General features: G+C 43.6%; 1 protein-coding gene across 1 annotated transcript in view; it reads left to right on the top strand.

Moving 5' to 3' along the window:
- Positions 1-15752, top strand: part of LOC311102326 (protein phosphatase 1 regulatory subunit 14B-like) — a 30236-nt gene extending 14484 nt beyond the window's left edge. The window contains exons 2-4 of the mRNA XM_084143630.1: positions 7518-7598; positions 15085-15117; positions 15315-15752. Coding sequence (XP_083999756.1) covers positions 7518-7598; positions 15085-15117; positions 15315-15383 — 183 coding nt within the window. The 3' untranslated portion in view covers positions 15384-15752. The remainder of the gene's footprint in view (positions 1-7517; positions 7599-15084; positions 15118-15314) is intronic.
- Positions 15753-21737: the final 5985 nt, after the last annotated feature.

Below are 21737 nucleotides of genomic sequence, written 5' to 3'. Positions count from 1 at the left end.
TTGCGACCAAGCTTTAACTTCCTTACTGATGTCTTGAGATGTTGCTTCAATATATCCACATAATTTTCCTTCCTCATGATGCCATCTATTTTGTGAAGGGCACCAGTCCATCCTGCAGCAAAGCACCCCTACAGCATGATGCTGCCACCCCCATGCTTCACAGTTGGGATGGTGTTCTTCAGCTTGCAAGCAACTCCTTTTTTCCTCCAAACATAACGATGGTCATTATGGCCAAACAGTTATATTTTTGTTTTATCAGACCAGAGGACATTTCTCTAAAAAGTACAATCTTTGTCCCCATATGCAGTTGCAAACCGTAGTCTGGCTTTTTTATGGCGGTTTTGGAGCAGTGGCTTCTTCCTTGCTGAGCGGCCTTTCAGGTTATGTTGATATAGGACTCGTTTTACTGTGGATATAGATACTTTTGTACCTGTTACCCCTTTGCTGTTGTTCTGGAATTGATTTGCACTTTTCGTACCAAAGTACTGAGAGACAGAACGCGTCTCGTTCCTGAGCGGTATGGCGGCTGCGTGGTCCCATGGTGTTTATACTTGCGTACTATTGTTTGTACAGATGAACGTGGTGCCTTCAGGTGTTTGGAAATTGCTCCCAAGGATGAACCAGACTTGTGGAGGTCTACAATGTTTTTTCTGAGGTCTTGGCTGATTTCTTTTGATTTTCCCATGATGTCAAGCAAAGAGGCACTAAGTTTGAAAGTAGGCCTTGAAATACATCCACAGGTACACCTCCAATTGACTCAAATGATGTCAATTAGCCTATCAGAAGCTTCTAAAGCCATGACATCATTTTCTGGATTTTTCCAAGCTGTTTAAAGGCACAGTCAACTTAGTGTATGTAAACTTCTGACCCACTGGAATTGTGATACAGTGAATTATAAGGGAAATAATCTGTCTGTAAACATTTGTTGGAAAAATTACTTGTGTCATGCACAAAGTAGATGTCCTAACTGACTTGCCAAAACTATAGTTTGTTAACAAGAAATTTGTGGAGTGGTTGAAAAACAAGTTTTATTGACTCCAACCTAAGTGTATGTAAACTTCCAACTTCAACTGAAAAAAAAGGTAGGGGCATGGATCAGAAAACTAGTCAGTATCTGGTGTGACCATCATTTGCCTCATGCAACGTGACACATCTCCTTCGCATAGAGTTGAACAGGCTGTTGATTGTGGCCTGTGGAATGTTGTCCCACTCCTCTTCAATGGCTGTGCGAAGTTGCTGGATATTGGCGGGAACTGGAACACGCTGTCGTACACGTCGATCTAGAGCATCCCAAACATGCTCAATGGGTGACATGTCTGGTGAGTATGCAGGCCATGGAAGAACTGGGACATTTTCAGCTTCCAGGAATTGTGTACAGATCCTTGTGACATGGGGCCATGCATTATCATGCTGAAACATGAGGTGATGGCGGCAGATGAATGGAACGATAATGGGCCTCAGGATCTCGTCACGGTATCTCTGTGTATTCAAATTGCCATCGATAAAATGCAATTGTGTTCATTGTCCGTAGCTTATGCCTGCCCATACCATAACCCCACCGCCACCATGGGGCACTCTGTTCACAACGTTGACATCAGCAAACCGTTCACCCACTCAACGCCATACTGCCATCTGCCCGGTACAGTTGAAACCAGGATTCATCTGTGAAAAGCACACTTCTCCAGCGTGCCAGTGGCCATCGAAGGTAATTATTTGCCCACTGAAGTCAGTTACGATGCCAAACTGCAGTCAGGTCAAGACCCTGGTGAGGACGATGAGCAAGCAGATGAGCTTCCCTGAGACAGATTCTGACAGTTTGTGCAGAAACTTTTAGGTTGTGCAAACCCAGAGATTCATCAGCTGTCCGGGTGGCTGGTCTCAGACGATCCCGCAGGGTGAAGAAGCCGGCTGTGGAGGTCCTGGGCTGCCATTGTTACACGTGGTCTGTGGTTGTGGTTAAGGCCGGTTGGACGTACTGATAAATTCTCTAAAACGTCGCTGGAGGAGGCTTATGGTAGAGAGATGAACATTTAATTATCTGGCAAAAGCTCTGGTGGACATTTCTGCATTCACCATGCCAATTGCACGCTCCCTCAAAACTTGAGACATCTGTGGCATTGTGTTGTGTGACAAAACTGCACATTTTAGAGTGGCTTTTTATTGTCCCCAGAACAAGGTGCACCAGTGTAATGATAATGCTGTTTAGTGAGCTTCTTGATATGTCACACCTGTCAGGTGGGTGGATTGTTTTGGTAAAGGAGAAATGTTCACTAACAGGGATGTAAACAAATGTGTTCACAACATTTGAGAGAAATAAGCTATTTGTGCGTATGGAAAGTTGCTGGAATTTTTTATTTCAGCTCATGAAACATGGGACCAAAACTTTACATGTTGCGTTTATATTTTTGTTCAGTATAATATCACTGATTGGTTTAGGAACATCGGTTTGTGATGTGGTCAGTGTTTTAGGTATCCAAGCAAAGTGGAGAATGTAGCTTCTCTATCATACTGCATGGTCACCATGTCCTTATTCTAAATGCATCTATCTACAATACCTCACCAGTTGGCTACTATGATATGATTTCTGTCTTGTCATGTCAATGTTGTATATACAGTGGGGGAAAAAGTATTTAGTCAGCCACCAATTGTGCAAGTTCTCCCACTTAAAAAGATGAGAGAGGCCTGTAATTTTCATCATAGGTACACGTCAACTATGACAGACACATTGAGATTTTTTTTTCCAGAAAATCACATTGTAGGATTTTTAATGAATTTATTTGCAAATGATGGTGGAAAATAAGTATTTGGTCACCTACAAACAAACAAGATTTCTGGCTCTCACAGACCTGTAACTTCTTCTTTAAGAGGCTCCTCTGTCCTCCACTCGTTACCTGTATTAATGGCACCTGTTTGAACTTGTTATCAGTATAAAAGACACCTGTCCACAACCTCAAACAGTCACACTCCAAACTCCACTATGGCCAAGACCAAAGAGCTGTCAAAGGACACCAGAAACAAAATTGTAGACCTGCACCAGGCTGGGAAGACTGAAGCTGCAATAGGTAAGCAGCTTGGTTTGAAGAAATCAACTGTGGGAGCAATTATTAGGAAATGGAAGACATACAAGACCACTGATAATCTCCCTCGATCTGGGGCTCCACGCAAGATCTCACCCCGTGGGGTCAAAATGATCACAAGAACGGTGAGCAAAAATCCCAGAACCACACGGGGGGACCTAGTGAATGACCTGCAGAGAGCTGGGACCAAAGTAACAAAGCCTACCATCAGTAACACACTACGCCGCCAGGGACTCAAATCCTGCAGTGCCAGACGTGTCCCCCTGCTTAAGCCAGTACATGTCCAGGCCCGTCTGAAGTTTGCTAGAGTGCATTTGGATGATCCAGAAGAGGATTGGGAGAATGTCATATGGTCAGATGAAACCAAAATAGAACTTTTTGGTAAAAACTCAACTCGTCGTGTTTGGAGGACAAAGAATGCTGAGTTGCATCCAAAGAACACCATACCTACTGTGAAGCATGGGGGTGGAAACATCATGCTTTGGGGCTGTTTTTCTGCAAAGGGACCAGGACGACTGATCCGTGTAAAGGAAAGAATGAATGGGGCCATGTATCGTGAGATTTTGAGTGAAAACCTCCTTCCATCAGCAAGGGCATTGAAGATGAAACGTGGCTGGGTCTTTCAGCATGACAATGATCCCAAACACAACGAAGGAGTGGCTTCGTAAGAAGCATTTCAAGGTCCTGGAGTGGCCTAGCCAGTCTCCAGATCTCAACCCCATAGAAAATCTTTGGAGGGAGTTGAAAGTCCGTGTTGCCCAGCGACAGCCCCAAAACATCACTGCTCTAGAGGAGATCTGCATGGAGGAATGGGCCAAAATACCAGCAACAGTGTGTGAAAACCTTGTGAAGACTTACAGAAAACGTTTGACCTGTGTCATTGCCAACAAAGGGTATATAACAAAGTATTGAGAAACTTTTGTTATTGACCAAATACTTATTTTCCACCATAATTTGCAAATAAATTCATAAAAAATCCTACAATGTGATTTTCCGGATTTTTTTTCTTCTCATTTTGTCTGTCATAGTTGACGTGTACCTATGATAAAAATTACAGGCCTCTCTCATCTTTTTAAGTGGGAGAACTTGCACAATTGGTGGCTGACTAAATACTTTTTTTCCCCACTGTAAATGGTTATTAACCTCAATTTCCACTCAAATTGAAATTGAACTCTACCTAAAGGCAATGTAGCTTTAGGCTCTGCTGGCATGGATACAACTGGTCCCTTTGGATTTAGGAGATCATCTTATCCTGACAAAATCCCTCAGCATAAAATGGCTCATTAAAATTGCAGTTCTAATCCATATTGCAGTTCTAAAATTATGCTCCTCTAAAGAACCACTTTCATATTCATGTATTAAAAAATGACTTCCAACATTCATTTTAATGTCGGACTAGTTTTCCTAAGTTCAAAAGTGCTGTCGAGACATTTTCAGCCCCAGATAATAAAATATTGTACTATTAAAAAAATCGCACAAACGAAAAGCAGTCAACCACACACAATATAAACATTGATGAGCTACTACAAAAAGTTACAAAGGCTTTCTCCTGACAATAACAAATTCATACACCTTTTCTCCCTCTGAAGTTTTTTTTGCTTTCATTGATATTCTGTGGTGCTGTGCATCACCCTGCAGTCTTAAGGCAGAGTCCGACAGAGGGAGGATCACTGCATCAGTGGTTTGGCCCAGCACAGCACAGCTCCCGTGGAATAATGCCAATATGCAGAATCCCAAACAGTCAGACCTGGCAGCATTTATCAATTAGAGGGACACACAGGGGACTCTGGACTAGGCTGTAGATCTCTTCCGTTCCGCCACTCAGCACTAGTCTCATTGATTAGCTCGCTCCTCATCCAGAAATCTGCCGTCTTCAACAGACCTGCCATTAAACCCCCAGACTGGAAAATTCTCTTTTTAAAGGGCCCCCACTTGTCAAATCTGAAACTACACCTGCTGACTCCAGATATTTCCCAGCTCAGCCTTCCATGGCCTGAAGTGAGCCATGATCGTTTCCTCTCAGTAAATGGTCTTCAAATGGCGATATCAGCCAGAATATAGATTGACTACTATTCCCTTCATATTTGTTTTAGATTAGCGAAGTCATTTTGGTGTGGGTGTGGTTTTGCAATGTTTCTCAAAGATGGCAGACACTCATTTATATCTTGGGGCTGTAACTGACATTGCTAGGCGTTAACTGGATTAATTTAAAATCTGTTAACACAGTCTACTAAGTTCATTAGATAATTAGATTTCCAGGTAAGCATCAGTTTACAACAAATTACCACAGATCACACAGTAAGGGGTTATTCTTAAACACACCCAGGCTATTTCCCACAGGTCTAGACTAATCTACCCAGGACATTTGCCATATGAAGAAATTAGCCCAGTATAAGGAAGCAGAAACACTGCTAATTTCATATCATAAACATTTAAACCAGAGGAATTCTTACTCTAACGGTTGAGCAAAATACCAGCTGGGTAAATCATCCATGAAATCAGATGGCGGTTGCCTATCCTTCTGCCCCTGGTCTCTCGTTCTTGCCTGAATGCTTCCATCAACAATCTCATCATTGTTAGTAATGTAATCAATATTTATCTTATACCACTATGTAATAACATCCACAACTGAGTTATAGTCTTGTTGACTATATTGTAGGTCTACTGTGAAATCACTTGTGCTTTTAGAATACATTAAGGACTTCCAGATGTGGGAAAATTACCATTTTAATTACACTGAACAAAAATATAAATGCAACATGCAACAATTTCAAAGATTGTACTGAGTTACAGTTCATATAAGGAATTCAGTCAATTGAAATAAATTAATTAGACCCTAATCTATAGATTTCACATGACTGGGAATACAGATATGCATCTGTTGGTCACAGATACCTTTAAAAAAAAGTAGGGGCATGGATCAGAAAACCAGTCAGTATCTGGTGTGGCCACCATTTGCCTCATGCAGCATGATCTCCTTCGCATAGAGTTGTTCAGGCTGTTGATTGCGGCCTGTGGAATATTGTCCCACTCATCTTCAATGGCTGTGTGAAGTTGCTGGATATTGGCGGGAACTGGAACACGCTGTTGTACACGTCGATTCAGAGCATCCCAAACATGCTCAATGGGTGACATGTCTGGTGAGTATGCAGGCCATGGAAGAACTGGGACATTTTCAGCTTCCAGGAATTGTGCACAGATCCTTGCAACATGGGGCTGTGCATTATCATGCTGAAACATGAGGTGATGGCGGCGGATGAATGGCAAGACAATGGTACTCAGGATCTCATCACGGTACTCTGTTCAGAACGTTGACATCAGCAAACCCACTCGCCCACACGGCACCATACACGCTGTCTGCCATATATAGTTGAAACCGGGATTCATCCGTGAAGAGCACACTTCTCCAGCGTGCCAGTGGCCATCGAAGGTGAACATTTGCCCACTGAAGTCAGTTACGATGCTGAACTGCAGTCAGGTCAAGATCCTGGTGAGGACGACGAGCAGGCAGATGAGCTTCCCTGAGATAGTTTCTGACAGTTTGTGCAGAAATTCTTAAGGTTGTGCAAACCCACAGTTTCATTAGCTGTCCGGGTGGCTGGTCTCAGATGATCCAGCAGATGAACATGCCGGATGTGGAGGCCCTGGGCTGGCGTGGTTACACGTGGTCTGCGGTTGTGAGGCCGATTGGACGTACTGCCAAATTCTCTTAAACGACGTTCGAAGCAGCTTATGGTAGAGAAATGAACATTAAATTCTCTGGCAACAGCTCTGTTGGACATTCCTGCAGTCAGCATGCCAATTACATGCTCCTTCAACACTTCAAACATCTATGGCATTGTGTTGTGTGACAAAACATTTTAGAGTGGCCATTTATTGTTCCCAGTAGAAGGTGCACCTGTGCAATGATCATGGGGTTTAATCAGCTTCTTGATATGCCACACCTGTCAGGTGGATGGATTATCTTAGCCAAGGATAAATGCTCACTAACAGGGATGTAAACGAATTTGTGCACAAAATTTGAGAGAAATAAGCTTTTGGTGCGTATGGAACATTTCTGTGACCTTTTATTTCAGCTCATGAAACATGGGACCAGCACTTTACATGTTGCATTCATATTTTTGTTTAGTATAATTTGAGGTTACACATATATTATTGTTCTAGTGGTACATCATGCATGATGCATCAGCCATGCCTTTAGACTTGATCCTCGGAGACTCATTTTCTTTGATACGGTTAAGAGTGAAATGTGTTCAAACACTGAATGGTAAAGGCCTATTTTAGGTGGCAGGGAGCCCCAGTCACAGTTAATCTATGTGTGCATGGCGGGTAAAAGAACAACGTCCCAGTGTCTGTGGTATGGGTGTTTATATAAAGGTTCAAAGAGGACCATTGTCTCTGACCACTTCTTTCTTTCTCTCCTTCTCTCTCTCCGTCCAGGAGGAGGAGATCCCAGAGTTAGAGATTGACATAGATGAGCTGCTGGAGCTATCGGACGCGGAGCAGAGATCCAGACTGCAGGTGAGTACTGGCAGGATGTCCTGAGAGGAGCTCAGGGAAAAGCCGTAAAAAAGAAAGGTACAGTATGTTACCGTACCATATTTTACGGTATCCAATACTGTTACTGTAATATTTTTTCCCTTTGTTTTTATGGTAACTTTCAGGCGACTGGCTGCCTGTAAGTTACCGCAAAAACAACAGTACAGTGCATTACTGTAATATTATTATGGTAATTGTAACAAATTAATGAATAAATCATTTGATTAATTAATTAATTAAATTGAGGGTAGATGGGTTTTTATTTTACTGCATGGGATTGGTGCAAACAGGTTGGCTAGGTAATGTGTTTTCATATTACAGCATATCAATAAATGTCAGTGTAGAAGAAGCCTTTGTTAAAACCTCTAGAAGTGCAAGTGAAAAAATACAACATTTTGGTATTTTATATCACTTTCTTTGTTTTCTTTTTTTAATTCAGCGGAACCTTTTGAGACCAGGGTCTCATTTACAATGGTGCCCCGAGGACAACAATACAACAAATTCAAAATGATACATTAAAATAAACTAGAACTTACAGAATCAACACTATAGCTTCAAACACCACAAATGCAATTATTTACATTCAATCCAAACAGTTGCAATTCTCAATAAATATATTCAACATTAAAGTCCTAAACTACCCTAGAGGCACCAGAGAGTCAAGATATAGGGAGTTTTGTAGGCTATTCCAAAAATGGGGGGCACTAAAACTGAAGGTGGATCTACCTAGATCGGTACGTACTAGTTAAATGTTTAACTTTCAAGGTTACGCTAGTATGTACCGATCTCGGTAAATCCGTCTTGAACGGGTTTGGTGTTTCATATTTATTTCTTTTAACAGTGAAGTGAGGTAGGTCGGAAGCTTGTGTAGTAGAGCTTTGTAAACAAAAAGTCAGTAATGAAGTGATCTACGGGACTTTAATGAGGACTGATACTTCTAGAGGCCTTAACAAAGGTTTCCAAACTGGCAGCGAGTACAGGGAAAACAGATGAAAGGAAATGGCAAATACTCAACCATTAAAGGTTTGAGACTTGCTGCCACTCGAATGTGTTCCCTTTACACATTTAATTGTTGGGGCACTACTACCACATATCCATTAAATTGGTACAGTGCTCTCACTAACGGGTGGCACAAATATAGCCTCTTATAAGGCACTCCTCAAAATATGTTAATGAGCCAGAAACAACAATACCATGCAACCAATAATGGTCAAAAGGTTTTTGGCGCTCCAAGAATACAGTACAGTACTGTATTCTAAGTAATGGAATTACAGTACCATTCGAAATACAGAAATTATTTCCCTGCCCACAACATTTTCCCACAATGCACCATAATTTACAGTATGCTGCAGTATAATGCTTCACAGTATTTTACTGTTGATAAATGAAAAAATATACTGTATCAATCAGTTTTCCATCACAGTGTAATATTTGGTGTAATTAATATTGTAAATCATATAAATGTTGTACACACCTTGTTTGGTTGGTTGACTTCAAACCTTGATGTCTCTCAATCTTCACTTCAGTTGCTGTGCGGTTACAGTAATGTACTGTTAAATCAAAGTTTCTTTGGAATTTACGGTATCATTTACTGTTTACGAATAAAATCACCCAGAGTGAATTGCCATTTATGGCAATTTACTGTAAATAATTAATAAGGTCCTATACTGTTAGTTTTATTGTAATACTGTCAAAACAAAGTTATAACAGGAAATATCTGCTCTGCTCTGCTCCATTCAGAATCACTAAACGCAGCAGACAAGGTGATCCAATTTCGCCTTTGCATGGAACCCATTGCCCAGGCAATTCTTCAATCGAAGGAAATAACACCCATTTCCCTAAAATCTACTAATCACTTAATCTCTTTTTTGTTTTACTATACCTAGACAATGTATCTCAATCGCTCCCAAATGCATTGAAGATCAAATATCAATTCAGCTTCATCTCAAGTTATAAAATTAATCTAACCAAATCAGTCCTACTGCCTCTCAAGACCCCGATGGATGAGTTAATCTCTACTTATGGAATATATTGCCATGGTTGAATTTCTGTAGTTCAATGCTTGACATGGATCCCCCTTCTGGCTATTGAGTTAAAATGCATACGGCAAGGTAAACGATCCCGGATAAAATTAACAAAAGTACAAAGAGGGAAAGACGTAGGAGGACTATCCGTACCAAACTTTTTAATTGTATTTTCAGGCACTAGCATTTCGTTCAAAACTAAATTGGTTTAGACATGATTATTCTGCCCCCTGGTGTCTCCTATTGCTTTGGAAGAGGTGGTCTTCACTGATATATCCATTAAACAATTTAAACTACGCTTTGGTCCTATTAATGTTCACATAATTTGAATTTGGATGTACAAACAAAATGGCATGCGCATACTCCCATATTTCACAAGAATGCCTTGCGATCTGGAGTGCAGCCTTTTGCATCCCCCCAATGGTCCAAATGTGGAAGCTGCACCCTTGCCGATATCATGGACAGTAATGGTTTAAGAACATTCCAAGATTTCAAAGATACAGTGAGGGAAAAAAGTATTTGATCCCCTGCTGATTTTGTACGCTTGCCCACTGACAAAGACATGATCAGTCTTTAATTTTAATGGTAGGTTTATTTGAACAGTGAGAGACAGAATAACAACAAAACGCATGTCGAAAATGTTATAAATTGATTTGCATTTTAATGAGGGAAATAAGTATTTGACCCCTCTGCAAAACATTACTTAGTACTTGGTGGCAAAACCCTTGTTGGCCACCAGGTTTGCACACGTCTCAGGAGGGATTTTGTTCCACTCCTCTTTGCTGATCTTCTCCAAGTCATTAAGGTTTCGAGGCTGACGTTTGGCAACTCGAACCTTCAGCTCCCTCCACAGATTTTCTATGGGATTAAGGTCTGGAGACTGGCTAGGCCACTCCAGGACCTTAATGTGCTACTTCTTGAGCCACTCCTTTGTTGCCTTGGCCATGTGTTTTGGGTCATTGTCATGCTGGAATACCCATCCACGACCCATTTTCAATGCCCTGGCTGAGGAAAGGAGGTTCTCACCCAAGGTTTGACGGTACATGGCCCTGTCCATCGTCCCTTTGATGCGGTGAAGTTGTCCTGTCCCCTTAGCAGAAACCCCCCCCCCCAAAAGCATAATGTTTCCACCTCCATGTTTGACGGTGGGGATGGTGTTCTTGGGGTCATAGGCAGCATTCCTCCTCCTCCAAACACGGCGAGTTGAGTTGATGCCAAAGAGCTCCATTTTGGTCTCATCTGACCACAACACTTTCACCCAGTTCTCCTCTGAATCATTCAGATGTTCATTGCAAACTTCAGACGGGCCTGTATATGTGCTTTCTTGAGCAGGGGGACCTTGTGGGCGCTGCAGCATTTCAGTCCTTCACGGCGTAGTGTGTTACCAATTGTTTTCTTGGTGACTATGGTCCCAGCTGCCTTGAGATCATTGACAAGATCCTCCCGTGTAGTTCTGGGCTGATTCCTCACCGTTCTCATGATCATTGCAACTCCACGAGGTGAGATCTTGCATGGAGCCCCAGGCCAAGGGAGATTGACAGGTCTTTTGTGTTTCTTCCAATTGCGAATAATCGCACCAACTGTTGTCACCTTCTCACCAAGCTGCTTGGCGATGGTCTTGTAGCCCATTCCAGCCTTGTGTAGGTCTACAATCTTGTCCCTGACATCCTTGGAGAGCTCTTTGGTCTTGGCCATGGTGGAGAGTTTGGCATCTGATTGATTGATTGCTTCTGTGGACAGGTGTCTTTTATACAGGTAACAAACTGAGATTAGGAACACTCCCTTTAAGAGTGTGCTCCTAATCTCAGCTCGTTACCTGTATAAAAGACACCTGGGAGCCAGAAATCTTTCTGATTGAGAGGGGGTCAAATACTTATTTCCCTCATTAAAATGCAAATCAATTTATAACATTTTTTGTTCAAATAAACCTACCATTAAAATTATAGACTGATAATTTCTTTGTCAGTGGGCAAACGTACAAAATCAGCACGGGATCAAATACTTTTTTCCCTCACTGTATATATACAGTACCAGTCAAAAGTATGGACACACCTACTCATTCCAGGGTTTTTCTTTATTTGTACTATTTTCTACATTGTAGAATAATAGTTAAGATATCAAAACTATGAAATAACACATATGGAATCATGTAGTAACCAAAAAAGTGTTAAACAAATCAAAATATATTTTATACTTGAGATTCTTCAAAGTAGCCACCCTTTGCCTTGATTACAAATTTTTTTTTGAAGTGCATGAATGTAAATATTCAATGCTTTACATTTATTATGTTACTTAACGATGATAGCTCCTTCAATCTCTCATTCAATCAGAGACGATTACTGCAGGCAGGCAGCACTGCCGCAAAAAATATGTTGGCTCTTAGATGGCAATCACCTCACTCTCTCCCAATTCGCCAGTGGATACAGTTACTATTAGAAGTTATAACAGAATTATTGACAGCAAGAATTAATGGTACTTGACTCTGTAAAGTGTGGTCCTCTGTAGCTCAATTGGTAGAGCATGGTGCTTGTAACACCAGGGTAGTGGGTTCGATCCCCGGGACCACCCATACGTAAAAATGTATGCACGCATGACTGTAAGTCGCTTTGGATAAAAGTGTCTGCTAAATGGCATATTATATTATATTAAAGACAAATGGGAGGTTGGGGGTGGGGGGGTTGGATGGAGACATGTTGGCTGGGTGGGGTTGGGGGAATGGAATGGGAGGTTGGGGGTGGGGGGGGGTGAATGGAGACATGTTGGCTAGGTGGGGTTGGGGGAATGGATTGGGAGGTTGGGGGTGGGGGGTTTGATGGGGACATGTTGGCTGGATGGGGTTGGGGGAATGGAATGGAATGGAATGGGAGGTTGGGGGTGGGGGGTTTGGATGGAGACATGTTGGCTGGATGGGGTTGGGGGAATGGAATGGAATGGGAGGTTGGTGGTGGGGGGGTTGGATGGAGACATGTTGGCTGGGTGGGGTTGGAGGAATGGAATGGGAGGGTGGGGGTGGGGGGGTTGGATGGAGACATGTTGGCTGGGTTGGGTTGGGGGAACGGAATGGGAGGTTGGGGGTGGGGGGGTTGGATGGAGACATGTTGGCTGGGTGGGGTTGGGGGAATGGAATGGGAGGTTGGGGGTGGGGGGGTTGGATGGAGACATGTTGGTTGGGTGGGGTTGGAGGAATGGAATGGGAGGTAGGGGTGGGGGTGTTGGATGGAGACCTGTTTGCTTGGTGGGGTTGGGGGAATGGAATGGGAGGTTGGGGGTGGGGGGGTTGGATGGAGACATGTTGGCTGGGTGGGGTTGGGGGAATGGAATGGGAGGTTGGGGGTGGGGGGGTTGGATGGAGACATGTTGGCTGGGTGGGGTTGGGGGAATGGAATGGGAGGTTGTGGGTGGGGGGGTTGGATGGAGAAATGTTGGCTGGGTGGGGTTGGGGGAATGGAATGGGAGGTTGGGGGTGGGGGGGTTGGATGGAGACATGTTGGCTGGGTGGGGTTGGGGGAATGGAATGGGAGGTTAGGGGTGGGGTGGGGTGGGGTGGGGGGGTTGAATGGAGACATGTTGGCTGGGTGGGGTTGGGGGAATGGTATGGGAGGTTGGGGTGGGGGTGGGGGGGTGGATGGAGACATGTTGGCTGGGTGGGGTTGGGGGAATGGAATGGGAGGTTGGGGGTGGGGGGGTTGGATGGAGACATGTTGGCTGGGTGGTGTTGGGGGAATGGAATGGGAGGTTGGGGGTGGGGGTGGGGGGGTTAGATGGAGACATGTTGGCTGGGTGGGGTTGGGGGAATGGAATGGGAAGTTGGGGGTGGGGGGTTGGATGGAGACATGTTGGCTGGGTGGGGTTGGGGGAATGGAATGGGAGGTTGGGGGTGGGGGGGTTGGATGGAGACATGTTGGTTGGGTGGGGTTGGGGGAATGGAATGGGAGGTGGGGGTGGGGGTGTTGGATGGAGACCTGTTTGCTTGGTGGGGTTGGGGGAATGGATTGGGAGGTTGGGGGTGGGGGGTTGGATGGAGACATGTTGGCTGGGTGGGGTTGGGGGAATGGAATGGGAGGTTGGGGGTGGGGGGGTAGGATGGAGACATGTTGGCTGGGTGGGGTTGGGGGAATGGAAGGTTGGGGGTGAGGGGGTTGGATGGAGACATGTTGGCTGGTTAGGGGAATGGAATGGGAGGATAGGGGTGGGGGGGGTGGATGGAGACATGTTGGCTGGGTGGGGTTGGGGGAATGGATTGGGAGGGTGGGTGTGGGGGGGTTGGATGGAGACATGTTGGCTGGGTGGGGTTGGGAGAATGGAATGGGAGGTTGGGGGTGGGGGGGTTGGATGGAGACATGTTGGCTGGGTGGGGTTGGGGGAATGGAATGGGAGGTTGGGGGTGGGGGGGTTGAATGGAGACATGTTGGCTGGGTGGGGTTGGGGGAATGGAATGGAATGGGAGGTTGGGGGTGGGGGGGTTGGATGGAGACATGTTGGCTGGGTGGGGTTGGGGGAATGGAATGGAATGGAATGGGAGGTTGGGGGTGGGGGGGTTGGATTGAGACATGTTGGCTGGGTGGGGTTGGGGGAATGGAATGGGAGGTTGGGGGTGGGGGGGTTGGATGGAGACATGTTGGCTGGGTGGGGTTGGGGGAATGGAATGGGAGGTTGGGGGTGGGGGTTTGGATGGAGACATGTTGGCTGGGTGGGGTTGGGGGAATGGAATGGGAGGTTGGGGGTGGGGGGGTTGGATGGAGACATGTTGGCTGGGTGGGGTTGGGGGAATGGAATGGGAGGTTGGGTGTGGGGGTGGAGGCCCACTTCTTTTTTGTTTTCTTTTCCTATTTATACTGAATTTATTATAATTTAAACTATGTATTTCATACAGTTTTTTTTATTTTGAGTGGCAGCCTACAGGTAAATTTTTTATAAACTTATTATAGAAATGTATAATGTACCTGGAACCCCCCCCCCAACAAAGAAATAACAAAACAAATACACATTTGGTCAACAAAAAAACAACAAAGTTTTACAGTATAGTTATAAAAGTTGAGATAAGAGTAATCACAGTGACTTGTTTCCGCATACATTTGTTTTGAGCCATATAAAACAAGCTCATTAAAAGAGAAACATTGACAGGGAAAACATAGACATTTTCCAGCCAAGCTTTCACTGTAAGCTATAACTTCACAAATGCTGAGCCTTATCTAACAGATAACAAGCCAATGAAAATTGACATCTCTTCAGAGTCCATTTGGTGGGTCACAGTACGAGGCAATACTTACACTTCAGCTATGCCCTTGTTTATACTTCACACATAAACCAGGGCATATTTAACAAAGTAGGGTAATTGCTTTACAAGCACTTGACCCCAGTTGGTGTCCTTTCGCAATGTTAGACGTGAAAGAGCAATGTCCACTGCAGTTACTGATGCCATGTTTGTTTCTGCCCATTTACAGGAGTTACTGCAGGAATGTGACAAGCCAAAAGAGGTGAGACACAACCATCAACCATTATAGCCTTAGTCATGTACTGAAAAAACGAAACATCAAATTCCGTTGAGTGTACATTTGCTCTCTTTAATAAATACTTGCAATTCAATGGTCCACTGCTCCAACAGTCTCAGAACGAGTTTAACTGTCAACTGCTAGTACGGGTAGCGTTAACTAGTTATCTTCCTCCCCCTCAGGACTTTATCAATGGGCTGCTTTATCGGATGAAGGGCCTACGCAAAATGTCAGGGCCCCTGAATAAATAATTATAGGTCAAATCAAGAATCAAGACAATGTGAAGCCTCCCCGGCCCACCCCGTCATTACCTGGTATTCTGGATGTCTCTCTGTGCAGTTACATGTTAATGGGATCCTCTCTCTGCACACATGGGTCAATGTTGGTCTGTAAAGAGAACAGTGGGTTTTGATTAGTGTTTTATATTACATTATTTATGGACAGTTTTAACATTTTGATTCCCCTCAGTACCAATAATGCACCAGTAATAACATGTATTGTCTATTACTCACATGGAATGTTTTTGTGTAAGACTGTAAATTTTTTGGTTGCCTATTTATGTACAAATTTTTTTGTTCTGATAACAGTGTTTTATGTCAATAAAAACAACATTTTTGAGACAAGGCTCTGGATGTCTACCTACTGTATATGGATGACATGTCATTTCTTTGAAGGATTAAGCCAGTCAGTGTATTATAAGCATCAAAACAGTGGCCGATAGGTATTGTTCTAAAAGCTACACGCTTCACACTGGGGACTCTGTATAAGATGAGAGGAAGAGATTGAATAGTCGATGCCAGCAGAAATAGGGCAGCGAGAATGGCAGCCCCAAGGCAGTTTTTAGGCTGTGCTAGTGTGGCAAGGCCAACCCTCCCAATGTTTGTCTTCACCCATCAACATATAAATCAAATCAGCACCAATGGATAAATCAACATCATTGAGGGGCAATGTTACACTTTAAGCATTTCAATATTACTCTAAATATTCTGCATGTTTGCACTTTATCACACAGTTGCTCTGATGCAAATTACACATGAAGTCATGTTTTTTGTTAAAGGCCCAGTAAAGTCAAAAACTAAATTTTCCTGTTTAAAAAAATATATACAGTATATACACTACCAGTCAAAAGTTTTAGAACATCTACTCATTCAAGGGTTTTTCTTTATTTTTTAAACTATTTTCTACATTGTAGAATAATAGTGAATACATCACAACTATGAAATAACACATATGGAATCATATAGTAACCAAAACAGTGTTAAACAAATCAAAATATATTTTATATTTGAGATTCTTCAAATAGCCACCCTTTGCCTTGATGACAGCTTTGCACACTCTTGGCATTCTCTCAACCAGCCTCACCTGGAATGCTTTTCCAACATTCCCACATATGCTGAGCAATTGTTGGTTGCTTTTCCTTCACTCTGCGGTCCGACTCATCCCAAACCATCTCAATTTGGTTGAGCTCTGGGGGTTGTGGTGGCCAGGTCATCTGATGCAGCACTCCATCACTCTCCTTCTTGATAAAATAGCCCTTACACAGCCTGGAGGTGTGTTGGGTCATTTTCCTGTTGAAAAACAAATAATAGTCCCACTAAGCCCAAACCAGATGGGATGGCGTATAGCTGCAGAATGCTGTGGTAGCCATGCTGGTTAAGTGTGCCTTGAATTCTAAATAAAACACAGACAGTGTCACCAGCAAAGCACCCCCACACCATCACACCTCCTCCTCCATGCTTTACGGTGGGAAATACACATGAGGAGATCATCCATACACCCACACCGCGTCTCACAAAGACACGGTGGTTGGAACCAAAAATGTAACATTTTTGGTTCCACTGGTCTAATGTCCATTGCTCGTGTTTCTTGGCCCAAGCAAGTCTCTTCTTCTTATTGGTGTCCTTTAGTAGTGGTTTCTTTGCAGCAATTCGACCATGAAGCCCTGATTCACACAGTCTCCTCTGAACAGTTGATGTTGAGATGTGTCTGTTACTTGAACTCTGTGAAGCATTTCTTTGGGCTGCAATTTCTGAGGCTGGTAACTCTATTGAACTTATCCTCTGCAGCAGAGAATCAACTCTGGGTCTTCCATTCCTGTGGCGGTCCTCATGAGAGCCAGTTTCATCATAGTGCTTGATGGTTTTTGCGACTGCACTTGAAGAAACATTCAAAGTTCTTGAAATGTTCCGTATTGACTGACCTTCTTGCCTTAAAGTAATGATGGACTGTTGTTTCTCTTTGCTTATTTGAGCTGTTCTTGCAATAATATGGACTTGGTCTTCTACCAAATTGGGCTATATTCTGTATACCCCCCTACCTTGTCACAACACAACTGATTGGCTCAAACGCATTAAGAAGGAAAGAAATTCCACAAATTAACTTTTAAGAATGCACACCTGTTAATTGAAATGCATTCCAGGTGACTACCTCATGAAGCTAATTGAGAGAATGCCAAGAGTGTGCAAAGCTGTCATGAAGGCAAGGGGTGGCTATTTGAATTATCTCAAATCTCAAATATATTTTTATTTGTTTAACACTTTTTTGGTTACTACATGATTCCATATGTGTTATTTCATAGTTTTGATGTCTTCACTATTATTCTACAATGTAGAAAATAATAAAAATAAAGAAAAACCCTTGAATGAGTATGTGTTCTAAAACTTTTGACCGGTAGTAATATACACTGCTCAAAAAAATTAAGGGAACACTAAAATAACACATCCTAGATCTGAATGAATGAAATAATCGTATTAAATACTTTTTTCTTTACATAGTTGTGTGGGTTGTAGACTCCGTCTCATGCTACCACTAGAGTGAAAGCACCTCCAGCATTCAAAAGTTACCAAAACATCAGCCAGGAAGCATAGGAACTGAGAAGTGGTCTGTGGTCACCACCTGCAGAACCTCTCCTTTATTGGGGGTGTCTTGCTAATTGCCTATAATTTCCACCTGTTGTCTATTCCATTTGCACAACAGCATGTGAAATGTATTGTCAATCAGTGTTGCTTCCTAAGTGGACAGTTTGATTTCACAGAAGTGTGATTGACTTGGAGTTACATTGTGTTGTTTAAGTGTTCCCTTTATTTTTTTGAGCAGTGTATATATATATACACATACAGTGAGGGAAAAAAGTATTTGATCCCCTGCTGATTTTATATGTTTGCCCACTGACAAAGAAATGATCAGTCTATAATTTTAATGGTAGGTTTATTTGAACAGTGAGAGACAGAATAACAACAAAACGCATGTCGAAAATGTTATAAATTGATTTGCATTTTTAATGAGGGAAATAAGTATTTGACCCCCTCTCAATCAGAAAGATTTCTGGCTCCCAGGTGTCTTTTATACAGGTAACGAGCTGATTAGGAGCACACTCTTAAAGGGAGTGCTCCTAATCTCAGCTTGTTACCTGTATAAAAGACACCTGTCCACAGAAGCAATCAATCAATCAGGTTCCAAACTCTCCACCATGGCCAAGCCCAAAGAGCTCTCCAAGGATGTCAGGGACAAGATTGTAGACCTACACAAGGCTGGAATGGGCTACAAGACCATCGCCAAGCAGCATGGTGAGAAGGTGACAACAGTTGGTGCGATTATTCGCAAATTGTAGAAACACAAAAGAACTGTCAATCTCCCTCGGCCTGGGGCTCCATGCAAGATCTCACCTCATGGAGTTGCAATGATCATGAGAACGGTGAGGAATCAGCCCAGAACTACACAGGAGGATCTTGTCAATGATCTCAAGGCAGCTGGGACCATAGTCACCAAGAAAACAATTGGTAACACACTACGCCGTAAAGGACTGAAATCCTGCAGCACCCGCAAGATCCCCCTGCTCAAGAAAGCACATATACAGGGCCGTCTGAAGTTTGCCAATGAACATCTGAATGATTCAGAGGAGAACTGGGTGAAAGTGTTGTGGTCAGATGAGACCAAAATGGAACTCTTTGGCATCAACTCAACTCACCGTGTTTGGAGGAGGAGGAATGCTGCCTATGACCCCAAGAACACCATCCCCACCGTCAAACATGGAGGTGGAAACATTATGCTTTGGGGACAGGACAACTTCACCGCATCAAAGGGACGATGGACGGGGCCATGTACCGTCAAATCTTGGGTGAGAACCTCCTTCCCTCAGCCAGGGCATTGAAAATGGGTCGTGGATGGATATTCCAGCATGACAATGACCCAAAACACACGGCCAAGGCAACAAAGGAGTGGCTCAAGAACAAGCACATTAAGGTCCTGGAGTGGCCTAGCCAGTCTCCAGACCTAAATCACATAGAAAATCTGTGGAGGGAGCTGAAGGTTCGAGTTGCCAAACGTCAGCCTCGAAACCTTTATGACTTGGAGAAGATCTGCAAAGAGGAGTGGAACAAAATCCCTCCTGAGATGTGTGCAAACCTGGTGACCAACTACAATAATCATCTGACCTCTGTGATTGCCAACAAGGGTTTTGCCACCAAGTACTAAGTCATGTTTTGCAGAGGGGTCAAATACTTATTTCCCTCATTAAAATGCTAATCAATTTATAACATTTTTGACATGCGTTTTTCTGGATTTTTTTGTTGTCATTCTGTCTCTCACTGTTCAAATAAACCTACCATTAAAATTATAGACTGATCATGTCTTTGTCAGTGGGCAAACGTACAAAATCAGCAGGGGATCATATACTTTTTTTCCCTCACTGTACATATACATACTGTACATTTCGCTTTACAAGCATTTCGCTACACCCGCAATGACATCTGCTAAATGTGTATGAGACCAATAAAATTGTATTTGAGATTTTCATTCTCACTTGTGAGTCTAAATGTCCTCTTTCTGATCGGAGGTAGTGTCTAGTTGAAACAAGGGACTTGATTGAAAATGACAATATATCAGCAACATAGGTAACAACTGTAGCAAAAAGGTGGCCCATTATCTCTATCTGCATCCATTATACCTGTCCATGTCCTGCCTGTGGTCACTGTGTGGGATAACCAAGGTAGGCAAACACAGAGTGGCCTCCATCTGGCTCTTAATGGACTAAACCCCTGGAGGTGAGATTCATTATGTCTCTCCAGAGTGAGCCATACGGTAATGCGCCCTGATGAAACTGCACTCTGCCCCGCTCTCTCTGTCATACACTGACGGTAATCTGGTAAAGGTCTTCATTACAGAAACTCTCCTAAAATAAATCCTCTCTCCAGCCTTTCTGAAACTGTGGCTGTCCTAGTGTATGAGTGGAGGACCCCTAGAGGGGTATGCCAAAATAGTGAGTCTTTCATGGTTATTATATTAGTGGTGTGTGAAGTAGGGCACATAGCAAAAAAGCTATAAAGGAAATCACTTTTTTAAATCTCTCATACAGACATTATTTACATCCCTTAGATCTACATTACACACAGCTACAGGAAAAGCAACAATAATGTCAGAGTGCCAGCCAAAGACAGATCACAACACAGACTATGCGGCCTGCCAAAAGACAACTAAGCCTTCACTAATCCTTTTATACTGGCTCCTCTGTGAGCCTCTAGTGAGAAGCTGACATTTATCTGGGACCGTACATCATCCCAAATGAGCAACTTGTGTTTGTGCGACGTGCATGAGTGTGTTGTTACCAACTCAACATCTCAGTATCATGACAACAAATAAGAAATCTGCAAGCCAATTCAAGTGCACTACAATTGAGGTAGCACATCAAATTGCCCAGATAACTTTATTTAATTGGACCAAAATCCAAAGGGTTAGGGTGGGTAATGCTAAAAGACAATAATGTTAAACATTTTGTGATAGTAAGTTAGACTAACCTCACAAATTAAATGTAATGTCACGCCCTGGCTCTGGGGACTCTAATATGTTGAGCCAGGGTGTGTATAGTCTATGTGTGTTCTAGGTTTCACTTTCTGGTTTTGTAATTCTATGTTGGCCAGGGTGGCTCCCAATCAGAGACGGCTGTAGCTCGTTGTCTCTGATTGGGAGTCATACTTAGGTAGCCGTTAGGCATTCATTTGGTGTGGTTTCTTGTTCGTATTTGGTTTGTGTATTACCATTGACTGTCACGTCATCGTTTTGTTGTTTTGATCGTGTGATCAGTCTATAAATAAACATGTTCGCCTTCAACGCTGCGCCTTGGTCCTCCTCTATATATGACGATCGTGACAGAAGAAACCACCAAGACTTGACCAAGCAGCGTGTCCAGGAGCCATCGCCAGGGAGATCTCTAGCAGATCTCCTTCGCCTCCTCGACTGGGTCAAGCCGAATGAGGAAGAGAAGGGCTTGACATTGAGGCAGAAGGGCGAAAGGCTGGCGAGGGACATGGAGACCTGGTCCACGGGTAGGAGAGACGGCCAGAAAATGTTTAGGGGGGGGGCTAACGCCGTGGACGACGGGCCAGCAGGAGACCGCGGCAGAGCGGCCCAGCGGATTGGCAGAGGAGGCCGCCAGGTTACGGGGGCCACTGGTCGAAGAGGGGGTGGAAGGTGTAGAGGCACGGCGAGAGGTACTGGGGTGTGTTACCAGTCCGGTCCGGCCCATTCCAGATCCCTGCGTAGGACCAGTGGTGTGTGTCCCCAGTACGGTCCGGCCTGTTCCTGCTCCCCGCACCAAGTCAGTGGTGCGC

This window comes from Coregonus lavaretus (genome assembly GCF_964263955.1).
Source record: "Coregonus lavaretus genome assembly, chromosome: 27".
NCBI classification, from domain to species: domain Eukaryota; kingdom Metazoa; phylum Chordata; class Actinopteri; order Salmoniformes; family Salmonidae; genus Coregonus; species Coregonus lavaretus.
This window is presented reverse-complemented; position numbering and strand designations above follow the sequence as displayed.